We start from the raw sequence: 19,782 nt of genomic DNA, 5'->3' as shown, positions 1-19,782 counted from the left end.
TAAGGAAGAAAATCTGTTTCCAGTTTATTGAATAGCCCTCTGTTAATATTGTACACATTTTTACATCACTACTAAAATATAATTTAAAACCACAATGAGGAGAAAGTGGAATGTGTAATTATTGCCTGTTGCCCGCTGACTCATCAGCATGAAATAAATTTGGTACATAAAGGTACAGCAGATAGACAATCGAAAACAAAAATTAGGCAGTCATCAATTTGAATGACTCAAATATTGAACAGTTAACATTAAGATGGATAGAACGAAGAGTGGCTTAAAAAGAACAAATGACACATTTTAAACCAATGCATACATGCGGTGAGTAAATATGAATAATTTCTGATGCAAATCCATTTGATAACTCACTGAATGACATTACTCTTATTAGGAATATTTGCACACTCACTAAAATGTAAGCAACCCACAATGTGAAATCCAAGGCACGCATCTTATTAAGATGCTGCTTCTCTCCAGTGTGTGCACTTCTGCATGGCTAAACTGCTGTGAGAGTGTCCAGATGTGCAATTCCTGGCAGGCTAATTTGGTAACAAACAGCAGGAATGACTCTGTTGTAATATTTTCATTATGGAAAAGACACAAACACCAGACTCTTAAATGAAATTTGACATCAGAGCCCAGAGATGCTGAGTGCATCGCTGAGTAAACCAAAGAGTGCCTGGGTCATGTAAGGTTACAAACTGTATTTGCTCCCTCAGTGCTGTCAGTTGATACCTGTCAAAGAGATACAGTGCAGATCAGCAGTAAGATGACATACAAGACTATTTCTTCCTCAAAGATAATACAATCCATATGGTCTTAATCAAACGTTTCTCTATCTTATGGTTCTGTCCTGCTGCGTAGAACATTTACTTAAAGGTCCAGTGTGTAAGATTTAGGTGAAAGATCTAGTTGCAGAAATGTAATGTAAAAAAATCCTCATGATGTTTTCAGTAGGTCGTTTCATCTAAATTGTATGAATTTGTAGATTTCATTACCCTAGAAAGGCCCTTTATATTTAAATACTTTATATTTATATGGAGGGGGGTCCTCTCTACGGAGGCTGCCATGTTTTTTACATTAGTCCAGACTGGACAAACTAAACATCTTTTGAGTTTTTATGACAACTGAAGCTGCCACAGTTTCTTTGTCATGTTTGGGAAGAGAGGGTGAGGTGAGGGGTGTTCAGCTGCAACATGTAACTTCAACACTAGATATCACTAAATTCTACACACTGAACCTTTAACTATCTCAGTAGCAAATGACCTCACTTGTTCATTTGTTTTGTATTTCTGAGACTTTGTGATCTAGGTTAGTGGCGGCAGCTCAGTTATCAAATCACTGATATCAGTAGACTGACAGGGTTCAAGGACCAGATCACAGCTAAACCAGTTCTGGTTATGTGACCTTGTCCAGAGCGTAAGTTTACAGCTTGTAGCGTTACACAATTTTGTACATTGGAACCTACTTATTTAAGTCAAAGACCCATAGTATCCTGATGTCTGCCTGTGGTACAATAAGAGTCAGTGGTGGTACGAAAGTAAAATCTGCATAGCAAAACGTTTCCAGAAAGAGCAATTCCTTATCCTGTCATTTAAACATATGGTGATCATTTAAAGAACAGATCAGTGGAGTGAATGCGACCCAGTGCCATTGAATTGCTCTGGGGAAACATTCTACAGCTTCCTGCCTTTGTTTACTCTGTTCTTGTGCAGTGGTTTGCATAGATCGTAGAGTTGTAGTGGTGCAGCAGCTCATGCAGCAGGGGCAAGGAGGGTCAGATATATTTGTTGGCTAAGTTCTGAACATCGTTCTTAGTGAAATCTGTGCTCTCGATAGCCGACAGATGCTCGAACAGATGGGTGATGTGGTGACGCTCGTCCTTCTCCAACAGCATCAGAACAATCTGCAGAAACAGCACATCATCATTTATCACAAAAACCTCAGCTGCTGGAAACACTTGGGACAGATCACTCAGGACAATTACACATTTATAAGAAGTAGCAGTCACTGTGCGGTAACAGAAAAAAAAATATCAGCTTACAGATTGTAATTTTTTGGGGGTCATAAAAGCGTGTTCCGATGGAGAGAAACTTACCGAGAACCTGTCAGTGGTGTGCAGATGGTTGAGGTGTTGGAAGACCAGACTGGGGTCCTTCTCCAGGAGGTGGGAGTCCAGCACCTGTATGATGAAGCTGATGGTGTGTCCGTCCAGCTGGGTGCTCAGGTACTCAGGAAGCATCTGCGGGGCTGTGGAAGTCAGCAAGTCAGCACAGGCCGCAGTATTTCCGCTACAGCGAGCTGCATTCAGAGCCTGGCCGAACTCGTAGACGTTGGTTGGATGAATGTTGATGCTGATGTCTTCTCCTCTGCAGCTGCCCTCCGAGGTAGGAATGGATGTCACCTCCTCATCACCTTCAACCTGAGAAAGATCAACAAAAGAAAGACTTAAGTTGTGTGGAAGTTTTAAACTTTGAGGTGCTGCCTTTGTGGGCATGTAATGCAATGAGAGAGATGAAAAAAAGAATTCAGGTACGATCCCAACACCTAATTCACATTCTTTTTTATAAATTAGTCGGTTGGGCCACGATGATCCACTCTGTGATGTACTGTGGTCTTTCTCTACTGGGGAGGTGAAACAAAGGATGGAATCCTGCTCATTGTTTGCAGTGTTCAGTTTCTAGGAGTTGGTGCATGTGCATCAAGTCTATGGCTCCAACAAATACAGCTGTGATATAAACACTGTGTGCCACTCCTTAACTTCGTACCTCTGCTCTTTGGTGTGGGGCAGGTAGTGTGCAGGCTTGTCTGGGCTTGAAATATTTCCAACACAATCATTAGTGGAGGGTGAAGAGAGGGAGGAGACTCCATTATAGTTTCTCTATGTGCTTAGAAAATTATAACTATGATCTCTAAAGCAGCTTTCAGACATGCACTGAATTCTGGAGATCCTCTGGAGGGGCTGCTTGAGTGAATGCAAATGTACATACGGGTGAAAGTCTGGACCCAATTCTCAAATGCTGTGATGGTTGAAGGAGTGAGAACTGAAATGGTACAGTCTATGTCTGTATGACACGTAGGAAATCTTTTTGCAGTGGATGCATGTGTTCTGTAGTTCATACCATGGCCATTACACTGGACCATAAACCCCATGAAGCCCAGCACTGACCGACAACCCGAGTCAGGCTCTGTCGATCAATATGTAGCCTTATATTGAGCGAGAGGTGGGGAACTGAACAGGCTGTCACATAGAGACAAACAACCACTCTTCAAGTCATAGTCATAGTACATGGAGGGCGCAACCATGCTGCCCCACTGGCAAACACATCCAGCAGAGGGGGAAAAAGACAATATGCTCTTTCCATGTGAACGCTGTACCCTGGTTAAAATATGCATCCACAGTGCATGTGTGTATACCTCTGTAATGGGGACGGTCTTTCTGGACTTGGCTTGTGAGTCGAGGGCCAGACTCTGTCTGAGCAGCACTGTGACTTCCTCCAGCTCCCTCTCAGCCTCCTGCAGGTTGGGGTCCTGCTGCAGCACCTCCTGCAGGTCAGAGGTGCATGCCAGGTAGTCCTGTTTGATGCAGAGACAAAGTATAGCTTTACACATGATCAAGCGGGTTTAACGATTTTAACAAGTTAAATTGAATGTATGGATTAACCTCCAACACTCCCACCCAAATGAACACATCACCTTATGACATTAATAGACATGTCTGTTCAATCTGTTCACCTTGAGGCCTTTATTGGCCAGGGCTCTTCTGTAGAAGGCTTTCTTATTGGTCGGCTCTAGTTTCAGTGCTGCGTCACAGTCCTGCTTGGCTTCAGTAAACCTCTCCAGCTTCAGGTAGCACAGGGCTCTGTACACACACACACACACACACACACACACACACACACACACACACACACACACACACACACACACACACACACACACACACACACACACACACACACACACACACACACACACACACACACACACACACACACACACACACACACACACAATTAATACGTTTGTGACTCATCAGTTGTCACTCAGATTTAATGAAATTCATTTCATATAAAAATACATAATGCAAGAGAAAATATATTTTATATGGTTTTCGGTTGCAGCCGCTGTGTAGTAGCAGTAATATGTGTGTTTGCTCTGGTGTGTGCACCATGCTTTCTGTAAGACAATACATTTGGTATTGGCAATAGGAGAAGTTGTGAAAAACAAAGAGCGGAAGCAGGCAACTGTTTTCTGAGCCCTGATCTTAATCTTACCAACATCAGATCCTGATTTACAACCATTAATAGACTGATGACTAGTTGCGATTCATTGCAGTAATGATTGCACTGTCAATTTTTCCATGTGTTTTGTAACAGTCCTGAGAGGAAGAGAAAGTGAAAGGAACATAGTAGTGTCTGTGAGTGTGAAGACTCGAACCTGTTGGTGTAGACTGCACACTCCTCTGGCTTAAGTTTAAGGCATTCACTGTATTTTCCAAGTGCGTCCTGGTATTGGACCTTCTTCACAAAATCATTCCCTTCTTGCTTCAACACTGTGAAACGAATTTCTGCTTTTCTCTCTGGAAGACAAAGTCAAGGGGTGATTATTATTACTGCTTATTCAGACCAGTTCAGCTCTGCTTTCTGGTGAAGCCATGAACCCACATTGACACTACGATTTAAACAGACCACCCTTTCAATTCTTACGAAACCTAACGCAAGGCAATGCGTTAGTCCTCTGTGCTACAGAGCTTCAGGGTTTAAACAAATCAATGTTGTGCTGGCTGGACATGAGGAATGAGTTAAGCCAGCACTCAGTCAGTGTGAATTGAGGGCTAATCAATCTACTGCCTTCAGTGTCTTTAGGGAGAAAAAACTGTGCCAGCAGCTTCATTCTTTCATTAGAGTTTCAAAATAATAGCTGCAGCATGGCCTTGTGAATTAGGAAACTGCATGGTCAGTGAACAGAGGCAACACGTCCACTTATATAAAGGTTAGACCTTTAACACCCCTATCCTCCATAGTATCTCAGGGGGCGTGACAGAGAAACAGGAACAGAGAGGATCAGCTTATTCTTTTCAATTCCTCTATGTTGTCAAGCAGTGGAAGAAGAAATATCTTGATCCTATAGTTGAGTAACAAATATGTAAGCACACTCCACTCAAAGTAAAAAGTCTACATTGAAATTGTAACTTAAGTAAAGGTTGTTAAGTACCCTATGTAGAAAAACAGACCCTGTAAGAAACGTATGAACCAGTGTGTTATGTCATCTAAAAAGTGCTTTATATTTTAGAAAATATAAAGCATAAATGCTTGTAAATCTTCAATTTCCAGTATTACTAACTGATATCAAGAATATATGAGTCACAAACATGACTGTTTAATTACTGAAACTTAGAAACACGACCTCTAAACCCATGAGCCTTCTCTCTGTCAGGTGCGATGCTACATGTTTCCTCCTACAGTGCAAAGACATGTAGGTTAGTTTAACTGGCAACTCTACACCGCCAGTAGGAGTGAATGTGTCTCTATGGGAAAGCACTGCCTCTCACCCAATCTGGGATTAGACACTGAGGAATAAGCAGCTGTAGCTAATGGATGAATGGACCCAGGCGTTTAAAATGGTGCTGCCATTAAAGTTTTTCACACTGTGCATTTCTCAACTCAGAAATATACATGGGCCCCAGACAGTACAGGGCTACCTGGTCTTTGTGTCACACTTGTATATACTAATCCAGAGGTTACTTTAAGATCAACGTGAAGGATTTACATGGGAGGCTCACTGTCACACTGTCAGCATGTGACTTGTCAAGACTAGTCCCAGTTTACACCAATAAGTGTGATCCTGTGAATATTATCCAGAGCATGTTTTATGATTTTTCTTTTAAAACACAAACCTGTGTCCCTGGCAGCCTTTTCTGCCCTTGCCTGGAGGACCTCTGCACTGGGTGGCTCCTCTCTGCGGTGCTGCTGAGCTGACAGAGGCACCAGGGGAATCTCTGGAAGTTTCTCTCTCCACTCTGGACCGTCCTGATCAATTAGTAGTCTGGTGATCCTGGAGGAGGTCCCAGATCAGTAAGTTGCTACTTGGATTTTACAATGGACACAGGTACAAGTATGGACACTGGACACAGTCCGCTATGAATAGGATATTAAAAGGGCTCAGAGAAAATAAGCATGAAATGTATACGGAACTAACACCTACATTGTTCAGTTTACAGATAAAGTACATGGACATGTATTAAAGCTTTGACCCTCTGGTTCTCCTGAACACAAAGCAGCCAGGTGAGTTTCTGCACTGCCTGACAGAGAACACATGCAGAGCCATAATTAGCCTCTAGCTGGAACTGTTGAACACAAACTAAATCCGATTGCCAGTTATTAGAGTGTATGTGTTAGTTCCTTTGATTTGGTTTAATATCTTGTGGTTAAGGTACAGTCCATTTTCTAAATTTGCATAAGGCATTCCTTGTTTTTGTCCTAAGGCATCTAATGATATTATGCATCACCCAATTAAAATGGACAGTAAAGACACTTTGTTCTTTGCTCTTTCTCTGTACAAAAAGCATGGTACTCTCTACAATCTTTAGAGTGGCTGACATTTCAACATAACTTACAGACAGAGGCTGGCTTTGTGTTACTATTCAGACCAGTAAGAAATGTGAATATGAATGTTAGAACTTATTCATGTCTGTGTTTCAGTGCTCATGTCTCCCTGTCCTCTGTGGCCTCTCAGCTCAGTCAAGAGGTGAAGGCTAATACCTGTTGGCGCTGTCGTGTGCTGCCTGCACACTGATGTCTATCTGCAGGACAGTCTTGTAATCCACATAGGCCTGTCGGTAGCGCTCCAAGGACTCATAAGCCATGGCCCGGCGGAGGAGGGGCTTTAGGAAGAATGGCTGCAGCTCCAGAGCTCTGGTTGGTATTAATAGATGGGATGATATAGGAGTAAAGGATCAAGTCTGCAGCTTCGGTTATATATGCCCATGTCTGATTGTACTTTCACTATATGTGAATCTCAAATGGATAAATTCTTCTAAGTATATATATACACCTATACATATATACCTAAAAAGTTGATATAGGTGTACAGTTGTATCTGCGAGTACACAGTCCCCCATTGGTTTTCCTTTATTTTTTCATTAGAAATTGAATTCAAAGCAAACATACCAAGTATTTAGGCTTTCAAGAGGGAGGTTCCCTCAAGTAAACCTGTGTTTTCTGCTCATAAAACCACTTTCCAAAAGGAAATCCCTCACAACACACCCAATTGCAAATCTCCTCATAACATGATAGTGATCTTCTACAAAATGATAGGGCTGTTTTTTCAGGTAAGAGTGTTTTGAAGTTTGGATTGACACCCATGGCAAACATTACTTCTCACTTAATAATAAATGATCTCACCTTGTGCAGTCCTGTATGCAGTCCTGACTGTTGCCATCTTTCAGGTAACAAGCTGCTCTGTTAGAATACAGAATACATAGATCCTCTGGACTGTCAATCCCTACACAGGGAGAGAAATATCATCAAAAACATATACTTAGAAAAAACATTTCATAGTTTCCCTCTGGAAATATGTGTCATAAATTCTACCAGGCTTTAAATAATCTCTTGACCGCCTAAAGTGGGGCTGTAAAATGCTGTATATGTGTTATTAATTATTGATAATGTTGGGGTTGTTGACTGAATCAGTTAATTTATCAGTAACCAAGGAACTGTTGAAAAATGGGAGATCTGCTTAGGTTTAGGGAAATTCTTGTGCTATGTGATTGTGATTCTGTGATGATGGAATAAAGAGCACATTTGTTTGCATCAACATGGGAAGTGTGCCTTTGCAAAACTCCTTAATAGTAAGACAATAACCTAAAAGTTGTATTCACACATTTACGGTGCTAAAGTTTCACCAATCTTCTTGTCTGAGTAACTGGGATGTCTATCTTTTCTTCTGCTACTACACCCTCATACACCTTTTAGAGATGTATAATTATAAGCACATGTTCCTGGACATCATTTCTCATTTGTTTCCAGGACTGACAAAATGAAAAACAAAACAGTTAATGAAGTCCAAAGGTTGACAAACAAGTTTACAGACATTTTCTTAACAATATATATACACAACATCATATTTGCTTTTGTCTCTATTCACCTCATTCATTTTTTTGTGTCATTACGAACATGGGCGAATCAGATAGCCCTTCACCGAGGTCTGAGTAACATTCTTCTTTTATCTTTGCGAACTATGTCATCAGAGCATGCCACCTCACCAAATGAAATCAGATTATGGATGAGGACAGTGTGGGATTGATGACAATGATAAATGTTAAATTATCATAACACAGTATGTTAGAGGTATTAACTAGGCCATCCAAATACATGAGACTGAAAAAGACTGTCAACATTTCAAGTCTATATTTGAGTTTCTTTTAACAGACTATCAGCATGTTGCATGTTTAATGGCTTTAACAGGGTTACCAGGGTGTAACTTTTCTCTATCCGGAGCTGCAATCTGCACTACATGTAGCGTTCAATACATCAGTCAGATGATGGACCTTGGACAATGTTTATGTCCAATCACTTAACCGTCCTCTTGCTCAGTGGGCAATGACTGCATTATGGTGGATCACAGAGAGACAGAGAAAGTATGTTTGATGGTGTGTCAGGCCTGACAAGCAGCAGTTTCTCTCCCTCCATCGACCACTCTCTCGCTCTCAGTAAGAATTATGGCTGCGGTCCCACAGATTCCATTTCACAGTGAGCAGTCATGTGACCTGGACCGGCTGAGCTGAGCTGAGAGGCTTAGCACCAGGCTGAGGCTAAATCAGAAACACTGTCCATATGCAACACAACAGACACACTGTGACGCATCACTTTGGGGACAGTCACTACATACATCAACCAACATCCTTTTAACTTGTTTAGCTCTTTTAGAAATCATTTAAGCATTTCGTCACTGTATGTATAGTAAGGCTGGTGGAAGATATTATTTCTGTTGTTTAGGTATTCACAAGTACATTCTGGTGTGTTTTCATTTTGACCAAATATAAACTGGAGCGTGCTTAAAAGGAACAAACCATGAATGCAAACACTAGTATTATAGTAGCAAGGTCATGACCTTTGACACACAGTTGCAATCACCATTTACAGTAACCCTCTCAAGACCTTTGATGACAGAAACCACGAAGCAACATTAATTCAAATATGGCTGACACTGGCGATCAGACATCGGTCAGTGATTTTGAGGCTGTTTGTGTCAGGACGTTTATATCCCTGTGTAAACAGTACATGTGTATGACACTGAGGCACATCTTGTCTACCATGTCACACATCAACAAACCCCTTGCTCACTATACAACTGAATTCACAGTCACTTTAGACAATAATAACAAGAAGGACATCACCAAAAAAACATCTCCTCAGACCTACCTGAATCAGAATAGCCCTGAATGGCTTGGGAGTATTTCTCCAGTGCATCAGAGAACTGTCCATTTTTAAACAGCAGGTTCCCTTCGTTTTTCAGCCGGGACAGGGGTGGGGGCAGGGCTCCACAAGGGGCATCAAGGTTGGTAGTTTCCCTTGCAGTTCCTCCTGCAGGAGTTCCCTTCCCGCTGCTGCTGCTGTGGTCGGTCTGCACTGAAGCTGTAGAGCCCCTCTTGCCTGTTCCGTTGGCCACCTTGTCCTGCGTGACTCTGTACTTGTCGGAGCTGCCTCCTTTGCTCCGCCGGTGTCCTGCGTGGGAGTTGCTGGACTCACTGTGTGGACCCCCGTTCCCCCGGCTGTGGGGCTTCTTTTGAGCGTTACCCATGTCTCCCCTCTCGGCAGGAGAAGCGGCGCTCTCCCCTCCCACAGGCTGGCTGGGTTCAACCAGAAAAGCTGGAAGGGAGAGGAGAGGAGGGAGAGGCGGAGAGGAGCGGGGGGTGAGCACACCCACCGGAAGAAGTCGGTGGTTACATCACAGTGGGGGAGGGTTGGACACGCAAGACACAACCACTTCAAAGAGGGAGTTCCAGGAAGCAGCCACTCTTGACAGTGAATGACTAAAGCGATGGGTGGGGGCAGGGTGGATAACACGCATGCATAGTATGTCACGTAACGCAGAGAGAGTTTCCTCTGTCTGTGGCTCAGTCATCATGCTGCTAGGCTCAGATATGCTGAAGCTCCGTGAAGCGTTTTGTGCAGAGCGTCAGTGGTTCGAGGGCTATTCCACATCAGCTGACACTTTTTAACAAATGTACAAAACCTTTTGAAAATCATTTAAGTGTGGTCGTTAAAGAATGATGGGCACTTTTCTAGTCTCCATGAGCCTTCAAATTGCTTTACAGTAGTTTCTGTAATTCATCCATTCACACAGATCCATACAGTGCATCTATGTGCAGCACTTTATCTATGAGAACGGCTCAGCCTTCAGGGGCAGTTGGACGTTCAGTATCTTGCCCATGGACACTTCAAGCATGTGGAATGGGGAAGACCAGGATCGAATCTCTAACCTTCTGGTTAGAGGGCGACCGCTCTACCCCCTGAGCTTCAGGGAGTGGGACATTTTGTTGTCAGCTCTGTCTATATAATAATGTCTATCCAAATTATGTTAAACATATCTTTTGCATCTCTGTATTATAATTACAATGCCACCTATTGGCTGATAGATGCATTGGTCAGACTCTACTGTATGACTAAGCAAATTAAGTAATTTTTCCAGGGCTATTGATTTACTCTTTTAGGTGCTTTGGTTTAAGTGTGCCAGCAATAACTGGTGTATGAGGGGGAGATAATCATTTAGCAATCAATTCCTGGCTTCACAGCAGCAATAATGCTGAAATAGGGAACATTCCCCTAATTCAATTTAAGAGATTGGATAGATACAGATTTCTGGATGGATTCAGGGAATTACAGTTATTTTTTTCTGTTTAAATAAAGGTTATAGATATTGATTATATAGAGTCAGTAAAAAAACATACATTCTGCCTTTGTGTCATCGTTGCTGTTTTCATCTTTCTCTTCTACTTCTTGGATGAGGATTTTTTTGCCTTTTCTCTGTTGCTCTGGTTGACGTTCCTTCAGCTTCTCAGTTTCAGACAGAAGTTTCTGTACCACAAATAATAGACCAACATTAGAATTCATCAAGGCAGGAGACCAACCCAGTTCAGTTAAAGGTTCAGTGTGGAAGATTTAGGTGAAAGGGTATATCTATTGGCAGCAATTGACTATAAAATAATCCTAGTGATGTTTTCACTGGTGTGTTTCATCTAAATTGTATAAATTATTATTTTCTTTCCCCTAGAATGGGCCCTTTACATTTAAATGCTTTTTATTTATATTGGGAGAGGGTTCTCTCTACAGGGCCACCATGTTTTTTACATTAGTCTAGACTGGACAAACTATTCACTTTTTGAGTTTTTATGACAACTGAAGGCTACCACAAGTTCTCTGTCAAGTTTGGAAGGGAAGGGTGAGTTGAGGGGTGTTCAGCTGCAACATGCAACTTCACCACTTAATGTCACTAAATTCTACACACTGAACCTTTAAGTATAGGTCAGCAAAGGTTATACATGTATTGATACCACAATCACATATATTATATGATGATTATTGAAAACACTACATCATTCTCTATTTAAAGCAGTGACAGAGTGCAAATGAATCACTGAACATAATTCCCTGATCTTACAGAACTACAGTGACATCTAGTGGACAAAGGGCTCCTGGCAAGTTATAAACTAACTAATTTACTTGGCTTGACATACTGTGGCTGTTGGATTCTGAGGCTCCTCCATAAGAACCATCCTCAGGTCTTCAACAGCCAATTCAAATTGACCCATGTGCTTGTGCACAGTGGCACGACGTAGTAGGGCTGTTGATAGGAAATACACACATTCATGCACACACTTAAGATCTTGTATGCTGATTTAAAGTTAGAATTATAGAATTATAGCACATCAGACAGTTCTGTTTACAAGCACTGTAAAAGGTCATTCCAGTTGAAGTTCAGTAATAAAAAGAAAAGCACCTTTCACATTGCCTGGCTCAAGCTCCAGAACACGCTGGCAGTCTGACATTGCATCGTACCAGTGCTTGAGATTGATCTCGGCCTGGGCTTTGTTGTTGTATGCAGCCACAGTTGGTAAAATGGAAAGGCTCCTATCATGGAAAGCCAATAATAAAACAGACCTTCTTTTACAATGGACAAGCACTTCGAGGTACAGTTCATGGAATAAACTTTCACACTTTCATTGAAAATAGCCGTCATTGTGATTAAATGCCAGGAAAAATGATCAATCCCACCTGAGAGATGTGAAACACTTTCAATAATAAATGGTGCTTATCTGACCTGGAATAGTACACAACTGCCTCCTCATAATCTTTGGCTCTGAAAGCTTCATTGCCTTTGTCCTTTTCACGATTTGCCAGGAGGAGCTTCTCCGGTTGGGTCAGAACTGAACGGACAGTATGGGAAGAGACCACACAGTACACATAAATACCGACACAACTGAAGAATACACAATGCTTTGCAATGATCACAAAATAAATATGATGTTAGACAAAATACATTACATGAGGCATCCACTTTTGTCTTGATTTTAGAATGTCCCTTGGCTGAAGGAATGTTTTTGTTGACCACATTCCCATCAATCCTTTCACATTCTCGTTCCACATCGAATCTTGAAAAAGAGCAAACTATATATGGGTATTTGATATTCTGCAAAAATGATTAAAACATCATCAACTTCTAATCTTAGCTGTGGATTTTTTTTACAAAGTAAACTCTTGGGAACCTGTGTGTGTATAGTGGCTGCAGCTGCTGTAACAGTGTAGAGACAAAATGACTCACTTGTCCCATTCTCGATAATCACGAGGAAGAGTGCATTTTGAAGGATTCCTCTTTTCCTCTGCATTCGAAGTCTGTGATGACATAACATTTCATCTCACAGATTTTTGTATGCATACATGTCCATAATTACTTAACTTACATTGGGGAGAACAATTGTTACCTCACATAGTAGAATGGAGCAATGGGAACCTCTTATTGGTGGAATATTGTTTTTCCCTAGATCAAACACTGCCTGTTGTTTCAGTGAAGTTTCATTTCTTTTCGTTTCTTCTTGCCATGTCTGTAAAAAAAAAAACTATTAAAAATCAATCAATCAATAAATAAAATACACTACCTCGCTTTTCATACCTTCATATCCTCAACAATTTGGCTCCACTCATCTTTTAAGAGGCTGGCTGCTGTTGCGACTGAGTTTTCCTTCCTGAGGGCTGGGCTCTTAGGGTCCAGTTTTTCCAAGTGGCTCTCACAGAACTCGATCAGGTGAGGATAAATGCCCTCTTGACCAGACCTTAACACAAAGTAAAACAATGTGTTCTGAAATTCTGATAATGCCAAGTGAATCAGACTGTATTTAGTTAGATTGTGCATGACCCTCTAAAAAGTTGTAGCATGTATATAATCTACATGATAGTGAACAATTATTGTATACAGAATAGCTAACCAACACAAATAATAGTAGAAAACTTATATTCATATACTTTCTCCACACATCTCAAGCTTGTGTGGTTTTTACCTCAGGACTTTCAGAATCTTCTCCACGTATTTCACATTTTTGCATTCTTCAATGTAATTATAGTCCAGGTGCTCCACATGGACACTATAGTCAACACTGGTGGATTGGTTTTGAAGTGACAAAACTGCATCTGCACTCATGCCTGCAAAGAAAAAATCATCATTTATCTAAAATGATTGAAATTAATGATCACAAATGTTTAAATAATGACAGTGGGTCTAGTTGATTGTGATAAGAATTAGTAATAAGTGGGCAGTGGAATAACTATTGGTTTCCATTTGTGGGGACTGCTGACTGCTGACTGGGATAAGGGATAAGATTAAATAGATCCTTGAAAAATGAACTCTCATTTTATTTATTGTCTACTTTAGTGTTAGGATATGTCTGTCTTCATTTGTTGTGCCTGTGCACTTTACTGTTACTTTAGTGTTAGAAAATGACTTGTCTTGTCTTCGCCGTGGGATAGTTAGGAACATAATTTCGATTCCTTTGAATGTCTGGTATATGTGAAGAAATTGACAATAAAGCTGACTTTGACTGTGATTTAAAATTTAGCCTGGTCTGGAGCAGGCTAGCTCCACAGAATAAATCTCCATGGTAACGTATGTCATAACATATCCCATATCCACTATCCCGCTTTTGTGCAACTGGATCAGGATAAGTTGAGCCAGGATGACCAAGATATCCCGGCTTAATCCCTTATCCTAGTTTTGTGCAATGGGCCCCAGTGTCCTGTCTGCACCAGAGTAACTGGTGGTGCAGGGACATGTCGTCCTGTTTACTGGATGACGTTAGCTTGGCAGCTCTGAGTGATATATAGCTATAGCAAGCTTAGAAAAGTGAGCTAACCCAGCGATACTGTTAATTGACACGGTGTCATCTCTACAGAACGTGACCTGTGTCTTCGTATTTGAGGCAAGACAGAAAGTAACTGTTAAAAGTGACTCAGACTAGAGAAATGAACCAAAGTTCAGATGAATAACTGTATAAATAACTGTATAAATAACTGTACCTGCTGCTGTTTGTTGAAGGTCCTCTCTGAAAAGCGGGTCGTGTTACTATGGTAACCACGCAGTGCAGGCCAGCGGCACGCTGAAGCGGAAACACGTGACACTGTCTACAGCGGGCTCCAAATTTGAAAACGTGGCTGCTCGGTGACTGTGGACCAGCATGAAGCAAACACACACACACACACCGAGGAGGGGCGCAGACTGAGGCCTGCAGCTGATCCCGACCACACAACACCGGCTTCACACGGACCCGCTTCCATCTAGAAGTAAGTCTTCATCCTTTTCAAATCCAGGTTTAAATGCACATTACTCCATGTTTTTGCAGTTGAGTCACGATGCATGATGAGTCATTACCCAGTGACTTGAGGGAGCGCGTGGTTTCCTCCTATGTTGAATGTGTTGCACACGTTATGTGTGTAAAGATGCTTCTACACGAGTCGACGCGGACACCACGCTGGCATGTGGTTATTAGGTGTGTGTTTATAGGAGCCAGTGTTTATATTGTGTGTGTCAACGTGTTGATTGTCATCATTACACAAGAGTTCCCTCTGTCATTAACGCAGGTGTCTCACATCGTGCTCGTTACTCTAACACGTTTGTGCGAGTTTGGCATAAGTTCATTTGTAAAACACATTTCAACAAGGCAATGCGAAAGACAGCGCGACAGATTGTAAAAGCAACATAGGACAATACACAAAGGTGTTTAAAAAGAAATCAAGAGTGGAATTAAAATAAGTAATAATTAACAACGCCATTTTGCTCATCAGAACGCGCACACTAAGATGGATTGTCACCCAGTGAACCAGCTGTGGTCTCGTTAGCTGCTGTTGGGTGAGGGTTCACTGGGAGTGAAAGATGGATCCCGGGGGGGGTCCACTGCAGCAGTGGAGAGCGAGTCAGGACACGTTGTGTTGGCGGCTCGAGCTCACTTTATAGCGGCATCACAAAGAGCACGCGCATTCAACAACAAGCGCTCTCATGGCAACTGAAGCAGACTGATCCGATTCAGACTGAGCCTCTCTGTCAGGATCTGATTCAGACTGAGCCTCTCGATTCAGACTGAGCCTCTCTGTCAGGATCTGATTCAGACTCAGCCTCTCTGTCAGGATCTGATTCAGACTCAGCCTCTCTGTCAGGATCTGATTCAGACTCAGCCTCTCTGTCAGGATCTGATTCAGACTGATGACTCTGTACACAAGGAACCACTAAATGATGGATTCCACCTATTTCTTTTAGTATCTATCACAGAAAGAATCCAGAAATGCTACCTAATTAAAAACAAGTCTCTACAAACACATTAGCAGTTAAACAGTTAAGATAGCTTAGCTTTGAGCCAATTTGCCATGCATGTACATAATCTCTCAGGTAACACTCTAATGCTATGCTGTTATTTAATGCCATGCTTAAGTTACGTTATTTACTGCTCTTTGTTGTTTGCAGGTCACCTCACCTCTTGGTTCTGGGGCAAAGTTAGCACATCGGAGGAGGAAAATGCAGTACACCCCTGAATCAAATGTTTACCTTGCGAGGTGCAAAGAGCAGCACTGTTATGATGACTGCTGTGACAGTGGATACTCAGGGTTATTCCACAGTCCGCAGAGCATCCGTGGAGTGGACTTCTGTAGGTCTTTGTCACCTGTTGAATTCAATGAGAAGCCCAAAGAGAACCTCGGACGTCCTGTCACACCGAGAGAGAGGAGCAGAGAGTCGGTCAGGTTTTTGGACAAGGGCTCCAGGGCGACACAGCAGCCATCAGCTGGTGTTGGTGTTAGTTGGTGTGAAACCCCAAAAGTGTATAAAAGAGATGCCTTGCTGCGACACAGACTTCTGATGTGCAAACCCAACACAGATGTCAAAACTGACAGCACAAGATCGCTGTGCAACAGAAGGACTGAATCTTCCACCATCAGTGTCAGATCTGATCACTGGCTCAGTGCATCGTTTGACTCTCTAGACTCAGGGGCTTTGGCATCAAGCACTTTAAACCTGAAACAGGACCTGCCTTTATCTGGCAGGAAACGCCGTCTCCTTTTTTCACAGATGAGGACCTCCACCCTTGAAGATGGTAAACTCCAATCTGCTCAACCTGCTGATTTTGAGAGAATAGGTTCCCTCTCAGGTGCAGATTTCAGTAAGAGCTTTTCTGCCTCTGATCAAATTAATATTGAGACTCCGAACTCCAGAAAATCTCTGCCTGTCTCATCCAAGGAAAACTCTCAATCACCAGTCATTGTTTTGACAAATGACCTAAATGACTTATTTTGCACTCCATCCTCCTCACATACGCCCAGGTACATCAGGTACATGTATTTTTTTTTTAAGATTTGACTTTCACAATGTATTTGTAATTTTTTATTATATTAATATTAATAATTAATTAATATTAATAATTAATAATACTTGAAGCTATAAATAAAAGAATGTTCTTTTCATCATTCAGAAAGCATGCCTGCATTAACTCCCTTCTAACCCTGCATTAGGTTGGTGTGTGAAGACAGTGGTTTCAGTTCCCAGGACTCCTCAGTGGACCATGATGGCTCATTCCAGGAGCTGCTGCTCCCTGCCTCCAGAAGAAACTGTGAAACCCAAAATCTTGCAGAGGCAAAGCGGCGCTCCCGTTTGCAGCGTCAGCACAGGCTCTCTACGCTAAAAGAAGGGGGCTCTCAGTCGGAGGAAGACCCAGCAGACAGAAACCATGAACATCTTAATCTGAGCCACAGCTCTTCTAAGGATGTTTTTGCTGATGATACTACTCCTCGCAGAGTTCTCTCTATTAAGTGTAATAATAGCGTGACTTCTGATGGTTTGGCCTATTTAAAACAAGATTATGCCACCCCTCTTAAAGCCACCACAGCCAAGCCAGAAAACATGACACCTTTAGGCACAGCTGCTAATCCAGATGTGACCCCTCTCAGGACCACCCCAGTCAATCTCTCACTGACCCCAGCTCTGCAGCTTGTTCATGCCATGTGCCAGCAGAAAGCTCAGATGTTTGCTGGCCAAAGTCCAAGCCTGAAGGAGCAGCTGAAGTCCACAGCAGCACTGGCTGAGACCCCGGTGACATTTAGGACAGCTATGCCATTGGCAGGTCTGATTGGCAGGAAGATGGGTCTGGGGAAGATGGACATACTCACAGAACTGAAGAAGAGGAACCTCAGGCACATCCTGGCTGTCATATTCAGTCACCTGACCTCTGAGAGCATCTACAGGTGAGGAGTTCATGTTTTCAACAAACTTAACAAATTTACCACAATTCTCAATGACCAAGTAGCTCAATTCCCATCTGCTTTATCCTGTGCAAAAGTCACACATAATCATTTATATTCAAAAAGATATAGTGTACACAATAAATTGTACTGTCCTGTCAATTTAATACACATTCAAATGTATGATGGATGACCAAAGTATAGGACATTATTCTTGTCCAAGTTGTAGATGTATGCAAGTAAACCATAAAAGTCAAGATAGAAAACCAATGATTTTTTTTAATTACGAATCAGTATTTCACCTTCAGAGTTTTGACACAATTTGCCTTTTTATAGTTTTATTAATTTAATGTGACTCCTGATTATTCCTCAAACCATCAGGCTTGACAGGGACACTGGTAAAGGTGCAGTGAGGGCTGGAGACATTGGTCTCATACCTGCATTTGTTTGTTTGACAGGTGTGGTCAGGTGTGCAAAAGCTGGAGTGAAATTATCCGGCAGGACAAGCGAGCTGCCTTAAGGAGAAGAAGCCACCTGAGTGAAGTGACTGCTTCTCTTGAGGTAGGACATTTGCTATATTAGTCGCTATAGTGTCGTCAGTATACTGCAGTAACATTGTGCCTGTCTGCTTCAAGCAGGTATTGTGCATCAGCTGTGGAAGGCAAAGCATCCACTGTCACATTAACGTGGGTGCGGTGGTTTTGAAATAACTCTCAAACCTTTTGCCTTTGTCTTACAGCTCAGTGGTGCAGTCCATGTCCCTGATGCAGAGACCAGACTGACTCTTCTAAAGAGGTCGGCCCTCAAGACGGTTCAGGCTCAGTCCAGGACTTCAAGCTACTGCACCCCGCAGTCAGCAAATAGCACTTCAGTCCAACTACAGCACAGTGCCGTACATTCAGGCAGCAGCAGCAAACGAGAGAAATTTCTAGAAGTGAGTTTTAAACATCACCGCAGATTTCCTGCATCATTTTTATTATAAAGGCCTCTGTTGGTCGTTTACTCATTGTGCAGTCATGGTGTTTTGTTCAGTGTGTGTAAATAAAAGATCCATCCATAAGACTTGCTCCTCAGTTTACCAGGTCAATTTTCCATTCTCACTTATTTTGATCCCTTTAAAATCTGGACACATGGCTACATCTCCCACATGGAACTTACATTAGTGATGTAAAGCTCGGATATAGCATTTTATTGTTGTGTTATTATTTGTTTTTACGAATTCAATGCACTGAAGCACACAGCCTGAACAAGACATGTTGTGTCCAAGAGTTATTTGGATGTATTTAATTATGAATTTAAATGTTTACTTAAAACATTTACTTTGAGCCATGTCATATAACTTATTTTTCTTTCAGGTTGCCAAAACGCTCTTCAATGATGAGTGCCTCAAGCATTGCCCTCGATGTCAGCATCCAGCAAGATGTCACTCAGTGAAAGGGGAAGGTGTGTGCAGTAATGCGGACTGTGGTTTCAAGTTTTGCACCGCTTGCTTGTGCACTTTTCATGGATCTAGAGAGTGTGGCAGCCAGTCTGTTGGCCGTCGCAAAAAGGACATACTCCTCCCAGGAAGTGCTCAAAGTCGGAGAAACGTCAGGAGACTATGAGGAGTGAACTCTATTCCTTCTTGCTATGCCAAGGTCCATTAAGCACTTTTTTTTCTGCCTAATGGTAAAAATGAGGCTTGGCAACAAGGAAACTCATTTGTTGCCAGTATATTGTTCTGTGCTCATCATTTTGTCTTTGTGCCTGTCTATGTAATGTATGACTTTTTTCTCATCTTGACTCTTTCTTCTGTGTTTTTAATTATGAATTTGAAGGAAGGCTCCCAGCAGCACAGTGACTGAATTTTGCTGTTGATGTAATTCTCAATACACAGTGTTGTCAAGTGTAGAGCATGTTTTTTGAAATTCCTGAGATTTTCAGCTTTTACCAGTGTTTTTTCAGATCGTTTTAAAATAAATCTTGTGATTATTTTATTTTTTACACTCCTGTGTCACTTGTCTCATTTTTG

General features: G+C 41.9%; 2 protein-coding genes across 4 annotated transcripts; one reads left to right on the top strand and one right to left on the bottom strand.

Annotated features, from left to right (window-relative positions):
- Positions 1-14,705, bottom strand: spag1b (sperm associated antigen 1b). 2 transcript variants are annotated; one of them, XM_020091265.2, is made up of 19 exons: positions 14,568-14,705; positions 13,556-13,697; positions 13,171-13,330; positions 12,983-13,102; positions 12,823-12,893; positions 12,546-12,652; positions 12,322-12,427; positions 12,001-12,131; positions 11,738-11,844; positions 10,952-11,078; positions 9,423-9,869; positions 7,404-7,503; positions 6,762-6,914; positions 5,897-6,054; positions 4,438-4,579; positions 3,733-3,859; positions 3,415-3,573; positions 2,096-2,419; positions 1-1,903 (listed from the first exon to the last, which is right to left on the bottom strand). In XM_020091265.2, the coding sequence occupies exons 2-19, from the start codon at positions 13,693-13,695 to the stop codon at positions 1,775-1,777; spliced, it is 2,808 nt and encodes a 935-aa protein (XP_019946824.2). In that variant the 5' UTR covers positions 13,696-13,697; positions 14,568-14,705; the 3' UTR covers positions 1-1,774. The 2 variants fall into 2 exon arrangements, with proteins under 2 accessions (XP_019946824.2, XP_069393281.1); XM_069537180.1 differs by lacking the exon at positions 9,423-9,869.
- Positions 14,689-19,756, top strand: fbxo43 (F-box protein 43). Of its 2 annotated transcripts, none has more exons than XM_020091267.2 (6): positions 14,689-14,831; positions 16,006-16,865; positions 17,046-17,774; positions 18,230-18,332; positions 18,511-18,705; positions 19,127-19,756. In XM_020091267.2, exons 2-6 carry the CDS (start codon positions 16,057-16,059, stop codon positions 19,373-19,375), a joined length of 2,085 nt encoding a protein of 694 aa, XP_019946826.2. In that variant the 5' UTR covers positions 14,689-14,831; positions 16,006-16,056; the 3' UTR covers positions 19,376-19,756. The 2 variants fall into 2 exon arrangements, with proteins under 2 accessions (XP_019946826.2, XP_019946827.2); XM_020091268.2 differs by having other exon boundaries at positions 16,006-16,856; positions 19,127-19,511.
- Positions 19,757-19,782: the final 26 nt, after the last annotated feature.

The sequence above is a fragment of the Paralichthys olivaceus genome, chromosome 13 (genome assembly GCF_024713975.1).
Source record: "Paralichthys olivaceus isolate ysfri-2021 chromosome 13, ASM2471397v2, whole genome shotgun sequence".
Classification (NCBI taxonomy): Eukaryota; Metazoa; Chordata; class Actinopteri; order Pleuronectiformes; family Paralichthyidae; genus Paralichthys; species Paralichthys olivaceus.
Note: the sequence above shows the minus strand (reverse complement) of the source record. Positions and strands in the feature narration are given on the sequence as shown.